Source organism: Globicephala melas, chromosome 10 (assembly GCF_963455315.2).
Source record: "Globicephala melas chromosome 10, mGloMel1.2, whole genome shotgun sequence".
Taxonomy (NCBI): domain Eukaryota; kingdom Metazoa; phylum Chordata; class Mammalia; order Artiodactyla; family Delphinidae; genus Globicephala; species Globicephala melas.
This window is the reverse complement of record NC_083323.1, coordinates 612923-632632: the sequence shown is the minus strand read 5'-3', so window position 1 is coordinate 632632 and position 19710 is coordinate 612923. Positions and strand designations below refer to the sequence as shown.

At 50.8% G+C, this 19710-nt stretch overlaps 1 protein-coding gene across 4 annotated transcripts in view; it reads right to left on the bottom strand.

Annotated features, from left to right (window-relative positions):
• MLC1 (modulator of VRAC current 1) overlaps positions 1–19710 on the bottom strand; it is a 63263-nt gene that overhangs the window by 29319 nt on the left and 14234 nt on the right. The window contains exons 1-3 of one of the 4 annotated variants that reach the window (XM_060305531.1): positions 15833–15982; positions 3913–4004; positions 320–458 (exon numbers count right to left, since the gene is read on the bottom strand). Coding sequence is in view for 2 of the 4 variants with exons in the window: in XM_030855416.2 (XP_030711276.2) it covers positions 320–458; positions 3913–4004; positions 11435–11480 (277 nt within the window). In the remaining 2 variants the exon portion in view is untranslated. Of the gene's footprint in view, positions 1–319; positions 459–3912; positions 4005–11434; positions 11535–12962; positions 14320–15832; positions 15983–19710 lie in introns of those variants that run through there. The other 3 variants (XM_030855416.2, XM_060305532.1, XM_060305530.1) reach the window with 3 other exon arrangements.

Here is a 19710-nt window from a genome sequence, read left to right as displayed (position 1 = left end):
CTGGGTGCAGCGGGCACTGCTGGGGGCCAAGCATGGGGCAGAGGAGGGACAGTCAGGGCCAGGCCGCTAAAGGACGATGAACACCATCCAGACACAGGAGGAGGTCTGGGCATGGACGGTGGGACACCAAGAAGTGACCAGTACCAGGGTTTGAAAGGGCTCGCCAGTGCCCGGACGCCTGGGGCGGGGGCCGGGAGGTGACTCCTTCCCCAAGGGCGAGGCCACAGCACAGGACCCGCAGAATCGACTCACGTCTGGGTCCTCGTGACATACACACAAACCTCTCACACCGAAACACAAGACACCTCCAGTACTCTACCTGGCGCTCCTTCCCCTTCGTCTTTGACACTCGGAACGACCTTGGGCAGAAAGTGGAACCTCTTCTCCACCCAGCCCTTCCTCCGCAGGGAGGCCCGGATCACCGGGGAGTGGCCGTAGATGGAGAAGATCTTCTTTTCCTCGAATTGCAAGAACGTATTTGAAATTAAAGAATTGAAAACGAGGCAATTTTGTCTCTGCAAGAGGAGTCTACTCTCAGGATGACACAGGCTGCACCGGCGGGAAGACACCTGTGTTCTGCTATGAGGAAATCCCCCAGGAGCGTTGGGACAGCCGACGGCTTGGGGCCGGGCAGCCCCCGGGCAGCCCCCGGGCAGGCCCACTCCGCCGTGTGTGTGCCTGCTGCCCCAAACGTGGAGGCCAGGAGGCACAGCACAGCCAGGACCTCCATGCTTCCTGAGGCTCAGACTCCAGCTCAGGGCAGCTCCAGGTCTGAAAGGCGGGATGCAGGACAGGGCCCGAGGGCCTGTGCTCTGCGGCTTTCTTTTCTCTGCAAAGGTGACCGCCCCTCATGCCTGGGGTGGGGGAGCTGCTCGAGGTTTGAGAGGAGAGGGGGGAACACATGCCCACCAATGGCTGGAGGGGCAGTGCGAACTGCCCAGGGCCAGCACCAGGGGAGCTGGGGGCTCTGCCCATCACTGTGGGAATGAGGCCAGCTGCCAGGGGCCAGGCAGGGAGTTGGTAGCTTGCATCCGCTGCCTTCCCAGATGAGGGACAGAGGGCAGGAGAGTGATGGTCATGCTGGAGCCCCAGGGCCCATGCTGCTGAGGACATAGCCTGGACACATCCGTTGGACGGGGTCAGAGGGCAGCAGCTGCAGGGCAGGGTCAGGGAACAGGGGTATGGTCAGCAGTGAGCTTAGGGCCTCATGAGCTTAGGGCCTCATTAGCTTGTGAGAGCAAGAGGGGAGGCCAGGGCAGCAGGGGGAGGCGGCTCAAACTCACTAGGGTCCCTAATAAGACTCTGAATTCGAAAGACAGACTATCCTGGGTGGGCCTGACCTAATCAGGTGTGCCGCTTAAAAGAGGGTCCAGGATTCTCTCAAGTCAGAGATTGAAAACAGCAGAGACTGTCTCTCTCCACTGCTGGCTTTGAAGAAGGTGCCACAAGGAAATTAATTCTGCCAACAAGCTGAGGAAGCTTGGAAGCAGGTCCTTCCCCTGTTGAGCCTTCAGATGAGACCCCATCTGGCTGATGCTTCATTTCACCCTTGACAGACACTGAGCAGAGGACCCAGCCTGGACCCCTGACCCACAGGAGATAATACGTCGTGTGTTTAAGCGGCTAAATTCATGGTGATTTGTCACGCAGCATCGGTGGCTAACATGGGTCCCAGCGGGAAGACTGCGAACACATGCCAAGAACGTGTGGGCTTGTGGCCAGACGCTGAGAACTCAAGTCCCAGCGCCCACATGAAAGACCTCCAAGCCCCCTTCTAATCAGAACCTCAGTCCAAAGCCTGGCCTCACCCTCGACAGGGCCGTGCACCACGACAGGGGCCACTGTGAGGAGAGGCGGGCAGGGAGTATGACAACAGCAGGAATGTCAGTGCCCTGCAGCTCCAGCAAGACCTCCCAGCTGCGTCCAATCGTCTCCTTAACTGGAGTCCAACTGAATGACTTCAGAAAATCTGATTAACTTTAATAAGTCAGCACAGTACAATACATAAGGGAACTACAAAAGGACAAAAAAGAGTACAAGATTTCTAACATAAGAGAGGGAAAATGGAATAATAAAAAGTAATCAGTCCACAAGGAGGCATGAAAGGAGAGGACAACTGAACAGACAGTGCAAGCCAGATGAATGCAACATGATGGGAATACACCAGTGTTTAATATAGATAAATACACAAAAGGCTCCAGTTAAAAGGTAAGGAGTGCCAGACTATATCTTTTTTTAATCTAAATCTATGTTGTTTACAGGAGAAAATCAGAAGCACAACCCTACAATATCTGTAGATAGATAAAAAATAAAAGGATCTATATATGGGACAGAATAGCCTCTGGGACAAAGAAACATCACTAAAGTAAAGAAAATCATCCCGTAATTTAAAGCAAACGTTCAGTTCACCAGAAAGACACACTTGCACCCATTAAGATGGCTATAAATTATATAGAGTAAAAACTGGCAGAAACACGAAGTAGACAAATCCCCAATCACAACAGGGTATCTAACATGCTTCTCCCAGGGAATTAGAGAACACAGAGAAAAAGATGTCAATAAGGCTAGAAGACTTCAACAACGCAAGTAACACGCTCTACCCTGATGGCTGCGAATATAGCACTCTACGTCAACTTTTATATAAATTAACAAAATGCTACGTATAAAGCAGGTCTGAACACATTTCAATGGAATAACATTGTACCCATTACATCCTCAACCACAGGCAATCAAACTAGAAATCAATATCAAAATAAATAGAAAAAGAGCCACCAGTTTAGAAATTAAGAACCATAGTTTTAAGTAACACACAGTCAATGAAAAGCAATAATATGAATTATAAAATACTTTGAACTGAATCTCATCAAAAACACTACAAAATGAAATCTTTTGAAATGCAGCTAAAGCAGTACTTAGTGGGATGTTTGTAGCCCTGAATGTTTATATGTTTTAAGGTCTCAGAAGAAAATCTGAAGATTAAATTCTACTTATATGAAGTCCCAGAAAGGACAGTGGTAGGAAGCACAAAGGGCACATCCGTGGTTGCCAGGATTTGGGAATAACTAGGGCAGGAGGCAGCTTCCAAGGGGGCAGAGGTGCTGTCATGTCTGCAGGGGTTCACGCTGATGACACACGTCACCTGTGCTGTGCTTCTCTCTCCAGGTACATCCAGCCCATCACAGCCTGAGCTGTGCACTTATGATCTGTACACTCTCATGTGTGTGCTGTGCTTCAGAAGAAAGTTAAGGGAATGAGCACATGTCCACGTGTTAACGTGTGTTGGCTTTGTCAGTGCTTCCCCACTGTCCCGGCCTGAGCAACGCAAACGCGTGGTAAGGACAGAGGGTCACGTTCTCAGGGTGGTAGCCGTGGAGCCACCTGCCCCCATTTGAAGAACGCTTGTCCTTCTTTATCTCCCCCAAGTTCTCCCATTCTGCTGAAAGGTAGGCCTCCCCCTTGAGGAAGTGGGTGGGTATGCCAGCTGCCCCACTCGAGCCCCAGAGTTCCTCTCCTGGGCACAAACCCCTCTCACATGCAAGTGTCCTCACCGTGTCACCCGGGAGCCTGGGGCAGGGGGAGTGGATGGGAGGGGGTCTGTGAGGCACTAGGAGTCTGTCCCTTGTCTGGGATGTGTGTCCACAGCTGCAGTCACACGACTGCATGGCTGCAGGGGAGATTTTTACCGTGTATGTGTCTGCGTTTTTTGAATTTTGAAAGCATTACCTATTTCAAAAGTACAGCTGAAACATAAAGTAACTGGCAGAAGCCTCCAGGCGGGGGCCAGGACTGCGGGGGCCGCCTCCCATGGGCGGGGGGGGGGGGCGTCAGAGGCAACAAACTCACTCTCCAAATTCCAAAACGAATTTCTGTTCTTAAAAGTACCCCTCCCCCCGAGCCCCAAAGAGCATTTACCTTGATTGCCTTGTCCGTTAATTGTCTTGCTATTTTGTATTTGTCTAATTTGAGGGAAGAAATCAAGTCTTGGGAAATTCCTCGTTTTAATTCTACAAAAGAGAAACAGACATCAAGGCAAAGGGAAGAGCGAACAAGTGACATTCGGACTCAGGAGACACCAGCCTAATCCCCATGTCCAGCCCCCCACAGCACTCGGCCAGCCCTCAGCCTCTGCCTGGGCCAGTCTTCCGGCCACCAGCCCCTCTGGGGTCCTCTCTGGACCCTGACCAGCAGACTCCCATCAGCACACAGCAAGCGTAGCAGCGTCCATATAGGCGTTACAATGAAACCCCTCATCCCTGCACCTGCCCACTCCCTCCTCCACCTCTCGTCTCTCCTCTCTCCACAGCGCGTCTCCTGGCTCCACCACAGACAAGCTCGGACCGAGGTCACACGTGCACAGGCCAATCCCGTGGTCACTCCCCGCGTCCAGGTCTCTGCCAGCACTGGACACTCAGCCGGCCAGTCCCTGCTCCCCTGAGCCCCGCTGTCCCTCCCTCACTGCCACCCCTTCTCTCTCCCCATGCCCTAACTGTGGCCAGGCCCAGGCCTGGACCGCAGACATCTGTGCTTCACCTCCCCGTCCACCCTGGGCCATCTCATCCCAGATGGTGGCTTGAATTCCACGGGGCAGATGCTCCTGCAATGTACACACCCCGGCAGACCATCCGACCTCCCGACGCCTCCTGGACGTCCAAAGAGCATCCCAGGTGGGCAGGCAGGCAGTGAGACCCTGGCCACCCACCCACCTGCTCCACCTGCAGCTCCCTCCACCCCGTGGACCCCAGAGACCCACACCCTCGGAGCCAACTGATGCAGGCAAGGGAGAGCACCGAGGCCCCGAGCGGGGGTGGGGCTGCAGCAGCGGCCTGTCCACATGGAGAGGGGAGCCCTAGCCCCACCTGGGGACACACGGTAACCGGACGTGGGTCACAGGCGCAAGTGTGAAACGTGCACAGGAGCCGGGAGGGGCTCTCAGAGCCTCGGGCTAGGCAGCAAGTCCGAGATGCTCCACAAAAGCACTGATCATCGAAGCTAAAATGGGCAAATCAGACTTTATCAAAATTGAAATGTTCTCCTCGGCTAAGAAAATGAGAAGGCAAACCCTAGACTTGGGGGAAAAAAATACAATACATTCAACTGACAAAGCAGACACCAAGGTGCATCTGAGGGCTTCCACATGTGGGGAGTTCTGGACAGTCAGTTACAAACCAGAGCAGGGCTGGCAGGACCACCAGGAGGACACAGTAGCCTCAGCTGCAGATAGGCACAGGCACTGCCCTCGGTCACTGACACAACCACAAAGGTCAGTGAGGGTGAGGATTGCATGTGACTGTCCGCCCCTCACCTCACACGCACACAGAACACCTCGCTCAGTGGCCGCCATCCTGCCCATTCCAGGACACAGGGAACATTTCTTAAAATTGACCACGGAGATATTCTTAACCAATTTCAAAGGGACAGTAGCCACATAGATCATGTCCCCTGATCACAGAGCCGTGAAGTCAGGGAGTTTAATCAGAAGACAAAGTAACAACAGGAGATTAACACACATCTCACAAACGTGCTTCTGAATAACGCGCGTCAAAGAGGAGATCGGGATAAAGAGTAATGAATGTTTCTTAACTAAATGAGAGTTAAAATACCAAGTATCGAATCTTGTAGCTAGGTTCTGTTTATAAAGCGATTTTTAGCTGTAGATGCAAATAGTGGAAAATAATAAAGGCTAAGGACAGTCAGTGAAGCGTCCATCTCAGATATTAGAAAGATCACCTCAAAGTCAAACCCAAAGAAATCACCAGAAAACTACCAGCAAATTCAAACCCAAACAAATCATCAATACCAGATATTACCAGAGGAGATATTAATAAAATGTTTTTTGGGGGACTTGCCTGGTGGCACAGTGGTTAAGAATCTGCCTGCCAGCACAGGGGACACGGGTTCGATCTCTGGTCCGGGAAGATCCCACATGCTGTGAAGCAACTAAGCCCGTGCGCCAAAACTACTGAGCCCGTGTGCCACAACTACTGAGCCTGCACCTAGCGCTTGTGCTCCACAACAAGAGAAGCCACTGCAATGAGAAGCCCGTGCACCGCAACGAAGAGTAGCCCCCGCTCTCTGCAACTAGAGGAAGCCTGCGTGCAGCAATGAAGACCCCACACAGCCAAAATTAAAAATAAATAATTTTTTTAAGAAAACCCACAAATGTACTATAGAGAAAATTAGCAAAACCAAAAGTTGGATCTTTTAAACATTTTTTTTCAAATTGATAAACCTCTAAATAGACTGACCACAACACTATAAGACTAGAAATCAACTACAAGAAAAAAAACTGCAAAAAACACAAACAGGTGGAGGGTAAACAATATGCTACTAAACAACCAATGAGTGACTGAAGAAATCAAAGAGGAAATTAAAACATATCTGGAGACAAATAAAAATGGAAACACAACAATCCAAACTCTGTCAGACATAATAGCAAAAGCAGTTCTAAGACGGAAGTTGTAGCGATACAAGCCTACCTCAGGACACAGGAAAAATCTCAAATAAACAACCTAATCTCACACCTAAAGCAACTAGAAAAAGGAGAACAAACAACCTAATCTTACACCTAAAGCAACTAGAAAAAGAAGAACAAACCCAAAGTTAGTAGAAGGAAAGAAATCATAAAGATCAGAGCAGAAATAAATGAAATAGAGACTAAAAAAAAACAATGGAAAAGATCAATGAAACTAAAAGCTGGTTCTTTGAAAAGGTAAACAAAATTGATAAATCTTTAGCTACACTCATCAAGAAGAAAAGGAAGAGGGCCCAAATCAATAAAATCTGAAATGAAAAAGGAGAAGTTACAACCCACACCACAGAAATATAAAGGATCATAAGAGACTACTGCAAGCAACTCTACGCCAATACAGCGGACAACCTAGAAGAAATGGACAAATTCTTAGAAAGGTACACTCTCCCAAGACTGAACCAGGAAGAAACAGAAAATATGAACAGACCAATTACCAGTATTGAAATTGAATTAGTAGTTTTAAAACTCCCAACCAGCAAAAGTCCAGGATCAGATGGCAGCACAGGTAAATTCTACCAAACATTTAGAGAAGAGTTAACACCTATCCTTCTGAAACTATTCCAAAAAACTGCAAAGGAAGAAACACTTACAAACTCATTCTATGAGACCACTATCACCCTGATACCAAAACCAGACAAAGATATCACAAAAAAAGAAAATTATAGGCCAATATCACTGCTGAACATAGATGCAATTATCCTCAACAAAATACCAGAAAACTGAATCCAACAATACATTAAAAGGATCATACACCATGACACCATGATCAAGTGGGATTTATCCCAGGGATGCAAGGATTTTTCAATATCTACAAATCAGTCAACATGATACATCACATTAACAAACTGAAGAATAAAAACCACATGATCATCTCAATAGATGAAGGAAAGGCTTTTGACAAAATTCAACATCATTTATGATGAAAACTCCCCAGAAAGCAGGCTTAGAGGGAACCTACCTCAACATAATAAAGTCCATATATGACAAACCCACAGCTAACATCATACTCAGTGGTGAAAAGCATTACCTCTAAGATCAGGAACAAGACAAGGATGCCCACTCTCACCACTTTTATTCAACATAATTTTGGAAGTCCTAGCCACAGCAATCAGAGAAGAGAAAGAAATAAAAGGAACCGAATTGGAAAGGAAGAAGTAAAACTGTCACTGTTTGCAGACAACATGATACTATACATAGACAATCCTAAAGTTGCCACCAGAAAACTACTAGAGCTCATCAGTGAATTCAGTACAAAGTTGTAGGATACAAAATTAATATACAGAAATCTGTTGCATTTCTATATACTAACAACAAAAGATCAGAAAGAGAAATTAAGAAAACAATCCCACTTATCATTGCATTGAAAAGAATAAAATACCTAGGGATAAACCTACCTAAGCAGGCAAAAAAACCTGTAGTCCAAAAACTATAAGATGCTGATGAAAGAAATTGAAGATGACACAAACAGATGAAAAGATATACCGTGTTCTTGGATTGGAAGAATCAATATATTAAAATGACCGCACTAGCCAAAGCAACATATAGATTCAATTCAATCCCTACCAAATTACCAATGGCATTTTTCACAAAACTAGAACAAATAATTTTTAAATTTGTATGGAAACACAAAAGACCCTGAATAGCCAAAACAATCTTGAGAAAGAAGAATGGAGCTGGCGGTACACACGCCCTGACTTCAGACTATACTACAAAGCTACAGTAATCAGAACAGTATGGTACTGGCACAAAAACAGAAATATAGATCAATAGATAGAGAGCCCAGAAATAAACCCATGTACTTATGGTCAATTAATCTATGAGGCAAGGATATACAATGGAGAAAAGACAGCCTCTTCAATAAGTGGTGCTCGGAAAACTGGACAGCTACAGGTAAAAGAATGAAATTAGAACATTCTCTAACACCTTATACAAAAATAAACTCAAAATGGATTAAAGACCTAAATGTAAGACTGGATAAAACTCCTAGAGGAAAACATAGGGAGAACACTCTTTGACATAAATTGCAGCAATATTTTTTTGATCCATCTCCTAAAGCAATGAAAATAAAAGCAAAAATAAACAAATGGGGCCTAATTTAACTTAAAAGCTTTTGCACAGCAAAGGAAACCATAAACAAAATGAAAAGACAACCTATGGACTGGAAGAACAAATTTGCAAATGATGCAACTGACAAGGGATTAATTTCCAAAATATATAAACAGCTCAGTATCAAGCAAACAAACAACCCAATCAAAAAATGGGATTTAGAAGACCTAAACAGACATTTCTCCAAAGAAGACATACAAATGGCAATAGGCACATGAAAAGATGATCAATATCACTAATTACTAGAAAAATGCAAATCAAAACTACAATGAGGTATCACCTCACACCAGTCAGAATGGCCACCATCAAAAAGTCTACAAATTATAAATGCTGGAAAGGGTGTGGGGAAAGGGAACCCTCCTACACTGTTGGTGGGAATGTAAAGTGGTGTAGCCACTATGGAGAACAGAATGAAGGTTGCTTAAAAAACTAAAAATAGGGTTATCATATGATCTAGCAATCCCACTCCTGGGTGTATAGCTGGAAAAGACGAAAACTCTAATTTGAAAAGATACATGCACCCCCATGTTCACAGCAGCACTATTTACAGTAGCCAAGACATGGAAGCGACCTAAATGTCCATCAACAGATGAATGAATAAAGAAGATGTGGTATACATATATATATACATATACAATGAAATATTACTCAGCCACAAAAAAGAATGAAATAATGCCATTTGCAGCAACATGGATGGACCTAGAGATTATCATATTAAGTGAAGTAAGTCAGATAGAGAAAGACAAATATCATCTGATATCACTTATATGTGGAATCTTAAAAAATGATACAAATGAACTTACTTACAAAACAGAAATAGATTCACAGATATAGAAAACAAACTTACGGTTACCAAAGGAGAAAGGTGGGAGGGGAGGAATAAATTAGGAGTTTGGGATTAACAGATACACACTACTCTCTACAAAATAAATACACAACAAGGACCTGCTTTATAGCATAGGGAATAATATCTTGTAATAACCTATAATGGAAAAGAATCTGAAAAAGCATATATATATATATATATATATATATAGGTGAATCACTTTGCTGTATACCTGAAATATAAATATAAATATAAATATAGTAAATCAACTATACTTCAATAAAAAAGATATTATGAACATCCACATGTCAATAATTTGGCAATTCATATGAAATGGGCATTTTCCTTAAACGACACTGCTTATCAAAAGTGACATAAAAGAAATAGAAAATCCAGATGGGCCTATTTCTGTTAAACAAATTAACTCCATATTTAAAATGTTTCCCACAATGAAGCCAGGCCTAGATGGCATTAGAGGTCAATCTGTCCAAATATTTCAGAAGAAAAAAAAAAAAAAACCCAAAACCCCCCATATAAACCCTTTCACTAAAGAGGAAAGTAGAAAAGCCTTTTCAACCCTTTCTTTTTTTTTCTTTTTCAAGTTTTTTTAATGAGGTCATACATTTAACACCAAAATCTGACAAGGACCTTTTTAAAAGAAAGAAATATTACAAGCCAATCTTGCTTATAAAAATAGACACAAAAATCTTAAAATATTTGTAAATCAAATCCAGTGACATATAAAACAGTACACTTGACCATGTGGTATTTGTTTTAGGGATACAAAGTTTGTTTAATATTTGAAAATCCATAATGTAATCATTTGATAGACTAAAGGAAAAAATATGCAGAAGAAAACATATGATAAAATGTAATAACTACTTGTTTTAAAACTCTCAGTAAACTAGGAATAAAGGGAACTTCCTTTAAAACTTATAGCAACAAGAATTTATAGGTGTTTAATTTATAATTTTTGTGAATGACAACTTAGTTAAAAGATACTTGTACATTTTATAGGGAAAATATTAACCACTAGGGCTTAGAGAAAGGTATCCTGGTGAACCTGGATCAGTTTAGGGCCTCTGTATTATAACTATAAAATAGGTTCTAAAATGAAAATTCAATATTTTAGATAAATTTGCCAAAGAAAACTTGACAGTCAAAGAAATGTGAAAAAAAATCATGTTTAAAACATTTAAAAAAACTTATACATCATATTTCATGGTGAAACACTGAGTACTTTCCTCCTGTGTGGAAACAAAAAAAGATGTCCACTATATCATATCTATTCAACGTTATACTCAAAAGTGCTAGCCCATGCAATAATGCAAGAAAAGGGAATAAGAGGTATTAAGACTGAAAAGATCTGCAGGTGATGATTGTGCATGTAATAAATCTAATTATTTCTATTTCCAAGCCAGGAAAATGAATTCAACTGTATTTCTATACGCTAGAGACAATCAGAAAATGAAACTCAAAAATGCCACCTACAGCAGTATTAAGCATGGATTATCTGGGAGTGATTCTAACAAAAGGTCTTGCACACCTGTAACTAAAAGTGGGAACCTTACTGACAAGAATGAAAGAGCTAATGTTCATGGTCAGAAGTCTGGATATTAAGATGTTAATTCTCACCCCAATTGATCTACACATTCAATGGAATCACAAAATTCCGGCAGGACTCGTGTGTGTGTGTGTGTGTGTGTGTGTGTGTGTGTGTGTGTGTGTGTTGGGGGGGGCTTATATTAACAATCGATTCTAAAAATGCAAAAGTCCAAGAAAACCTGAGCGCATCTTGAAGAACAAAGTCAGATAAATATTAAGACATTACGAGGCTCCTGGAATTAAAGCAGGCACTTCGGAATAAGGACGGGCAGACAGATCAACAGAACAGACGGATGCCCCCTCCCCGAGCCTGAGCTTGGCGGTCCCTTTCAGGAAACCCAGGGCGGCGGGCTCAGGACAATACTGACTAGATTCTCCTCTCCGCTCCGCTTCCGATGACGCAGACGGTTCCATTCCGGCCTCGGCCTCGGGCACCTCAACTTTCCTCCCTTCCACTGCCTGGACCCCTGCAAGGGGGTATCAGTGCTGCTAGAAGCAGGGAACTCAGAGGGGCAAGAGCAGGGCGGAGGTGGAGGGGGAAGTCTGGGGTTGGGGGGCGCAGGCTAGGGTCGGGGTGGGGGGGCCGAAGGCGGGGTCCAGAGGTGTAGGGCTGGGCAGGTCTGGAGTAGGGGGCGGTCAGGAGCTCCGAAGGAAGGGTAGGTCCGGGACTCCGCGGGGGTGGTCTAGAATCCCAGGGGCGGAGGGGCGGAGGGGCGGAGGGCGGTTGGCCCCGTGCTCACCCGGGAGGGGGCCCGTGCCCTCGCCCCGCGTCGCGCCGTCCCGCGTCCTCCGGTTGCCCGGGGTGACGGGCCCGGGCCGCGCGGCGCATTGTGCAGCAGCACCGGGGCGCCGGCAGCGGGGCCCGGGGAGCGCGGCTCGGCGGCGGCCGGAGCGGGGCGTGGGGTTGCGCGGGCGCGCGGGCGGCAGGGGGCGGCGGGAGCGGCTGCGGGAGTGGCTCGGAGTGCGGCTCCGGGGACGGCTCAGAGTGCGGCTCCGGGGACGACAGCGCGCGGGGGCCGTGGGGTCCCACAGGCCGCGGTCGGGGGCATCCAGGCGGGGCCCCCGGCAGGGGCTGCAGTCCGAGGCGCGGCCACGGCCCGCGCGGGGGCCGGGGCGCCGGGGGCCGGGCATGGTGTCCGCGGGGAGGAGGGCCAGCGAGTGGCGCGCGCCCCGCCTGGGATCACGCGGTCCCGCCCTGCTCCGGGTGTCAGAGTCACACAGACCCGCCCTGGCAGTCAGAGCCCCCCAGGTCATAAAGACCCGAGGGCCACACCCGGGCCCCCGCCCCTGCGGAACCAGCCGGGCTGTCCAGGGCAGGCTGTGTCCTGGGACCCTCGGGCCTCTTTCTGGTCCACACCTCGGGCCTCCCTCTGCACCTAACATCCGATGTCCCCCAGCAGAACGCCCCCAGCCCACCAGGGAGTGTGCTCTGGTGTCCCCAGGGTCACTTGTGGGGCCTGACCCGCCGCCCCGGGGGTTCCCAGCATCGGCCAGTGTCCCAGCCCACCCAGATATCCTGCGTCTCTGGTCCAGCATCTTTGCGGAGGGAGGGGTGAGTAGGAAAGACCCGCCCACCCCATCAGTGCCTTTCCTCCTGATAACTTTCCCAAATCTACATGTCGTCTTTATTTGGTTTAAAAATCTTTATTTTGCATCTAACTACCCAAGATAACCCGAAAGTGAGGTTCTGCGCCCACTCAATGAGGGGTGGTGGGCATTCCCCTGGGTGGGCCCCAGTGCCTTTCCCGTCTCCACCAGATCCCACTGCAGACTGGCTCAGGGCAACATAAATCATGAATAAATTAAAAGGTGGCCCTCGCCCCCGTCCCCCTCCTATGCTTTACCTCTCAGTTGTTTCAAATACCCAGAGACCCAGAGTTAAACAGGCACCTGGGCCACGTTGACATGTTAGCATTTATTGCTCAGGCGGTATTAAACTATGTCACACAAAAATGTAAATTGACAGAGACAGGACTATACACTTTTAAAACCCCATTTGTGTGGATTTTTCAAGCTCTCTCTGAAATAAGAAAGTGCAGGCCTGTGTTAAGCCCCCAGGCACCTCATTCCAGCTCTAAGACTCAGACTTTCTGGACCCCCAGGAGACATCAGCCACACCTGCACTGTCCCCTTGGCTCCCGTCCAGGCTGGGGAGCTGCAGGAAGGGGAGGGGGCCCCGTGGGCTGTGGCTGGGTGGGGGCTGCTTGTGTGCAGGTGAGAGCCACCTTGCTGCCCCCGTGCTTGTCTGGGGGCCTGAGCAAGGCATTCGTCTTCCTGGCCCGCCCGGGACACGGAGGCCACCGAGACGTGGAGATGTGAGCTGTCAGTTTTCAGAGCCTTGGACAAGGGCCTTACCCCAGAGAACACTGAGCTGCCACAGTGGAGGGGGTTGGCCCCAGTGTTGTTGACAGAGGGCTCAGGACGGGTGCAGGCTGACCGCTGCTGAGCTGGGTCTCCACTGGCCGTGTAGGACACCCGTGCATGGACCAGAGCCACTGAACGGGGGCCCTTCCGGAAAGACTGGGTTTAAGTATAGAGAGAGCAGAAACGCAGGCAGGTGGGTTTCACGTGGGGAAGGCTGCACATTGGGGGTGGGGGCTGCCCTGCACCCCTGGTTCTGGGGGAAGTAGCCCCACGGGCTCTCGAGACAGGGCGGAAGCAGCTCTGCCCTCGTCAAGGAATCCATGCTCAGTCAGCGGGCGGGGCCCCCAAGAAGAGAAGGGCCGAAATGGGTGAGATCCACGCATGGCTTAGCGAGGTGTGTGTGCTGGCTGCGGACAGTAGGTGCTCTACAAAAGCAGGGCAGGGAGGCGGGGCGAGGTTTGGAGGAGCAGACACCGGCAGCCGGTCACTGGTCGGACCGGGAACCCAGAGACCCGTGGTTGCCCAAATGTCAGCGCCTGGAGAATTCAGCTCTAGCGTGGGCCCCTCCCTTACCTGGGGGCCCCGTGCCACTGCTCCTGTGGTTAGGCCACCTCCGGAGCACTGAACTGATTCCAACCCCCCCAGTCGGCGCAAAATAGTCAACGTTTGCCTATTTCAAAATTAAACTACCGTAAGAAATGAAAACTCCACGTTGCAGCCCAGCCTGCCCTACGAAAGGGGAGGGGCGAGTTGGAAGGTCGCGGCTCGGGGACGACTAGAGTCTGTGCGTTAAGTTAACAAGAGGGGTGCGCAGTCACTGGGCCATTTGCACCATGACGGCTCTCCACGCTTTCTCCTTGTCAAACTCCTTCAGGGGGCTTCTGGCCACCTGTGACTGAGACAGGCAAAGAGTTATTTGTCCCGGGCCACCCACGCGGCAGGAAGCAGGAAGGAGGCTCAGTTCCCTCTCACTACTCTGCTGTCCAGAGCCCCGGCACCTCCGGCCACGACCCAGAGCACATGTCCTCCGCAGGGGCGGGGCCTGGGCTGCGGGGTGGGCTCTGGATGGGGGGTGGGAGGCTGCCGTGAGTGGGCATCCTCCCAACAGCCGGGGAGCCGGGGGCTCGGGTGGAACCTGCCCCTGCCTCGTGAGGCCTCTTCCTGTGGGTCTGCATCCCAGCACCTGGCAGAGCAGCGTCTGCATTCAGTAGGTGCTCAGTAAATACTGCTGACTGTGGAATGATACACACCAGGGTGCAGGGGTAAGTCCCTCCAAGCTCTTCCTGGGGGCAGAGGCTGGACACTCCACAGAGAAGCGGTCTTGACCTGGCCCCGGAGGCTGTGAAGGCATCTCCAGGGGCATGACAACAGAGGAGGGAGGACGCTTGAGGCAACGGTCACCAAACAGGGAGGACAGCTGCCCGGTTCAGCACCCCCTGCGCCCCCAGAACTGGCAGTTCTGGAACATGGGGGGAGGATTCATTGGCCTGACACTGCACCTTGGCGTCCTGACGCAGAACCAGGGGGACCTCACGTGGGACCCAGGGACAAAGCCAACCCCGCTGGGGACTGACCACAACCGGGTAAAAACAACAACCAAACGACGCCATATGAGAAGTGCAACGAAGGGAGAGGTGGGGCAGGTAGGGTGGCTGAGGAAGGGCCAACGACGGACGCCGGAGTGCGTCCCCCGGGAAGGGCGGGAGAAGCCTCGTGGGGCGACAGGGTGACGAAGGCGGGAGGCTGGCCGCGCTGGACGTGTTGCCGGAGAGCAGCAGAGCAGGACGTGAGACGGGGCGGGCCCGCGTGGTGGCTGGGCGGGAGGAGCGCCTGCAGGGAGGGCCCTGCAGCAGCCTCCCAGGTACACGGAGCACCTGGAGGACAGTGGGCAGGTTTGCCCGGGAAAAGCACCACAGTGGGCAGCTCACGGGGAGGAGCCTTTCAGCCGTGGGGACAAGAGGCAGGGCCTGGGGCAAGTGCAGCGGCCTCGAGCCTGGCCGAGGGGCTGGCGTGACCCTCAGAGCCCGCCGGCCAGGGGTCGCTGCTGCCACGTCTGTAGTGGGCACCCTGACGAGCCGCAGGAGGGAAAGCTCTGTGATCCATGCAGATGTTTGCCAAGTTCTCTTCTACATTTGTAAGAGTAGAACTGGAAGCATTCAGTCCATAACACCTTTCCAGAAATGGATTTGTGTTGGCCTGGCTGGCTTCAAAAGCGTATAACGTATTGTACCTTTCCAAGATTTTTCTGGGGCATTTTAAAAAATACGAAGTGACCCAACAGGTCTTGAAAGAAGTCAGCGCAGGTGGGCGTCGCTTTGCCCAGGGCCCTGGGAAGACAGCCCCACTGGGATGGGACGGGACGGGACGGGACAGGGAGCCACGCTCGCTCGGAGGCCACTCACCTCTCCCGCCGGGCGTCCCTGCGGGCCGGTCTGTGCGGCGTCCCAGGATGCGCCCGCCTTGAAGCGCACGCACTGGATGACCGTGGCCGTGTTGAGGCCCGCCTGCAGCAGCAGCTCCAGCATCAGCAGCAACAGAAGCGCGTCGTAGGACTGCCGGGGGTGGAGACAGGCGGTGAGCAGCCCGGGGCCTCTCCTCCTGGCTCTCAGCCGCCCCCAGGGCCCCAGCGCGTGGGCCCACTGCCCAGGGAGGCAGCGCACAGGCTTCCCAGGCCGTGGCCCCGAAGCACAGACCGTGAGCCCTGCCGCAGTCTGTGTGGAGCGGTTTCAGGCTCTCACTCCACTGTGCCCTGTTACGTCACCAGCCTGAGCAGGAACATTCTGTCTCAGTGAGAGAGAGTTGAGGAAATCACTTCTGCTCTGGGTTTAACAGAGGGACACAAAGATGACCCGCCTCGTGGGGCGACAGGGTGATGGTGCCGCTGCCCGGGTCAAGTCGTCCAGGCCTCCCAACAACCACTCGTGTCCACAGCGGAGCCACTGAAACCACCCGTGGCCTCGCCGAGGGTGCCCAGATGGGGCGGAGGTCTGCTGTGGAGGCCCCGAGCCGGACGAGAGACAGGGGCAGGGTCCGGGGCGGCGGGACACAGGCACGGTCGACAGATCCGTCTCGAGGCTGGAGGGTGCGGCACTGGCTGCTGGTGAGGAGGGGTCTGCCCAGGACTAGAGGGAGCCCCAGTGGCTGCAAGGACAACCACAGAGCACTGGCCCCTCCCCACACTGCAGGGGTGTCCTTCCAGCCTCAGAAATACAAAACAACGCGACGTTAAGACAAAGAAGAGCCCAGAAAATGTCACTTAGAAAAAAACCAAAAAGACTCAACAGCTCTGAAGTTTATATGCACATTTAACCATGAGTCCAGTTTTTTAAAAAATGCAACATTGGGCTGGCTATCTAGAGCCAGGCAGGGTGATTCTAAAATTCATAGAGGGACTTCCCTGGTGGCAGTGGTTAAGAATCCGCCTGCCAACACAGGGGACATGGGTTCGAGTCCTGGTCCGAGAAGATCCCACATGCTGTGGAGCAACTAAGCCTGTGTGCCACAACCACTGAGCCTGCGCTCTAGAGCCTGCAAGCCACAACTACTGAGCCCACGTGCCGCAACTACTGAAGCTCTGCGTGCCTAGAGCCTGTGCTCCACAGCAAGAGAAGCCGCCGCAATGAGGCAATGAGAAGCCCGCGCACTGCAATGAAGAGTAGCCCCCACTCACCACAGCTAGAGAAAGCCCACGTGCAACAGCGAGGACCCAACGCAGCCATAAATAAATAAATGGATGAATAAATAAATAAATAGCATTCATAAAGAAGAACTAGCAAGCGACAGAAGTGAGTCAGCCCCGAAACGCAGGGCCGCTGGCCGCGAGGCATCGAGCAGGCCAGGTCGCGATGCCTGGTGCAAACCTCCGGGGTGCACCTGGCGGCACAGACCGGCCGAGGGGGGACAGTCAAGGCAGAAACGGACGCAAACAGACCGAAGCTCCGTGCGTGATAAAGGCAGAGTCTCAGACGACTGAGGAAAAGGTGGGCTTTTCAATAAACAGTATTGAACCATGAGCCATTTGAGGAAAGTCCGATGGGGCCCACTCCTTGTGCGGCACTCCAGGCTAAACTCCCGCGGAAACACAAGTACGAGCCTTTCTAATTGTGACTTAAAATCTAGAAGCAATAAAGGAAAATATTGACAAATTTAACTACGTAAAAACAACAACAGGGCTTCCCTGGTGGCGCAGTGGTTGAGAGTCCGCCTGCCGATGCAGGGGACACGGGTTCGTGCCCCGGTCTGGGAGGATCCCACATGCCGCGGAGTGGCTGGGCCCGTGAGCCATGGCCGCTGAGCCTGCGCGTCCGGAGCCTGTGCTCCGCAACGGGAGAGGCCACAGCAGTGAGAGGCCCGCGTACCACACACACAAAAAAAAAAAAAAAACAACGACGACGACAACAAAGTTTCCACATGACAAAAATCACAGCAAGCAGTGAAAACGGCTGCCAAGCTGAGGCTGCCGCTTGCATCTTCTGCGTCTGACGGAGGACTGGGCTCCCTGCGTTAGCAGCGTTCTCAAAGCCCACTAGGAAATGGTCAAGAGACACGGACGGAGGTTACTGGGGAAATGCAGCACTGCAGGCACACAAGAGGTCACTCATTTTCAGAGAGATGCACGTAACGGCCCCACCCGAGGCTCTGTCTCTCACCTGTGTTACAAAGCCCAGCGTGGCGACCCTCCCCAGCTACGCGGAAGCAGGTGCTCTCATACTGTTGGTGGGAGGGAAAACGGGAGCCCCCAGGAGAAATTAAGTTAAAAAAAGAAAAAGGTGAGGTGTAGAAGCGTGGTTAGAGTGACCTGTTTTGTAGGAAAGAAGGAAAATAATAATATGCACTGTAGGTTACCTGTAGAAGGAATCGGGGAAGCCGTGGATGGGACCACAACTCCCCTGAATTTGCCTTTCAGATGGTTTGACTTGAACCATGTGAAAGTTTTATATATTCAAAAATACTATTAAGAGGGAAAAAGCATCAGAGCCTAAAACTGAATACAGAGAGAAACCATCAAACTTGACTGTGTAGCAGGACCGCTCACAGAAGGGGGTGCCTTCGCAGAGCACATGACCGTACCTCCGCGTACAGCGAGCCGTCCCTCACCCAGCAGGTGCGCTGCTGGTCGAGAATGCGTCCTGTAATTGTGAACACGTGTGAGTCGTCAGGCAAATTTAAGTAGTAACTATATTCAATGTTACCAGGATTTTGGGACTAAGAGAAAAATGATGCAAATATAAAATAACAGAGGTTAAGGGGGAAAAAACCCTAGAACGTAAAATTTGAATTGGAAATAGCAATATACGTCAGGGATCTTTAAGTGGGCATACATTTCTCAGCTCCGTCCACTGACAGGGCTCAGGAGCAACGATGCCCCCACAGGAATGGGTACACGGCCCCCCTCCAGGGGCGAGGGCGAGACACGGCAGGACCAGGACCAGGTGAGCCCGGGCCATCTCAAGCGTCTGACGGGAGAGGAGGACGTGCTGGCATCTGGGAGCCGAGGGGTGGGTCGCCCTGAGCGTCAAAGAACAAAGAATGCAGCGCTCTGCCGACAACGACGCACACACGTCCTCCGTGGGGTTCTCGGGCAGGCGCAGGTGTGAGCGCCCTGGCCTCCCCTGCGGCCCAGGCTGCGAGCAGCCCTCAGTGCTGCCCACAGGTGCTTCCGTCCTGCGAGAGATCGCCTGCCCTCCAAGAGGCACCCTGGCAGCCACGGCAAGCCGGCCAGGATGGCAACACCAGTGCACCTGGACTCGCTCCCGCTGACGCCACTGCAAACAGATCTACAGGTGGGACCATCTCCCGGACAACTGGCCTGGACTCCGAAAGGTCAGTGTCCTGGGGGAGAAGTGGGAACTGTCCCGGATCCAAAGAGACTGAGCGACCCTCATAGCTCTGAGAACCTGAGCCCACGAAGCATCTTCTCGGGATGGTCTGAGGGGACAATGTGCTGTCACCTAGCACGTCAGCCACCTCAGCTGTGCAGGAGACTGTCCTTACTGTTGAGATGCCAGAGCATCTAAGGGCGAAGGGTCACCTCAAACCTCTGCCACTCGCTTTCAGATGCCTCTGGAAAACGATGGCCATGTGTGTGCTCCACCCACCCGTCAGCATAAACACGCACACGGACACACACGTAAACCTCCAGGGAATCTCAGTGTTTACTGCATTAACCTTTCAACTCTGCCACATGTTTGAAATTTCTCATGATAAACATTTGGGGGCAAACACTGTCTATACTGAAACTAACCTCACCCGGAGCCGGAGCCTGCGGGGAGGACGCTGG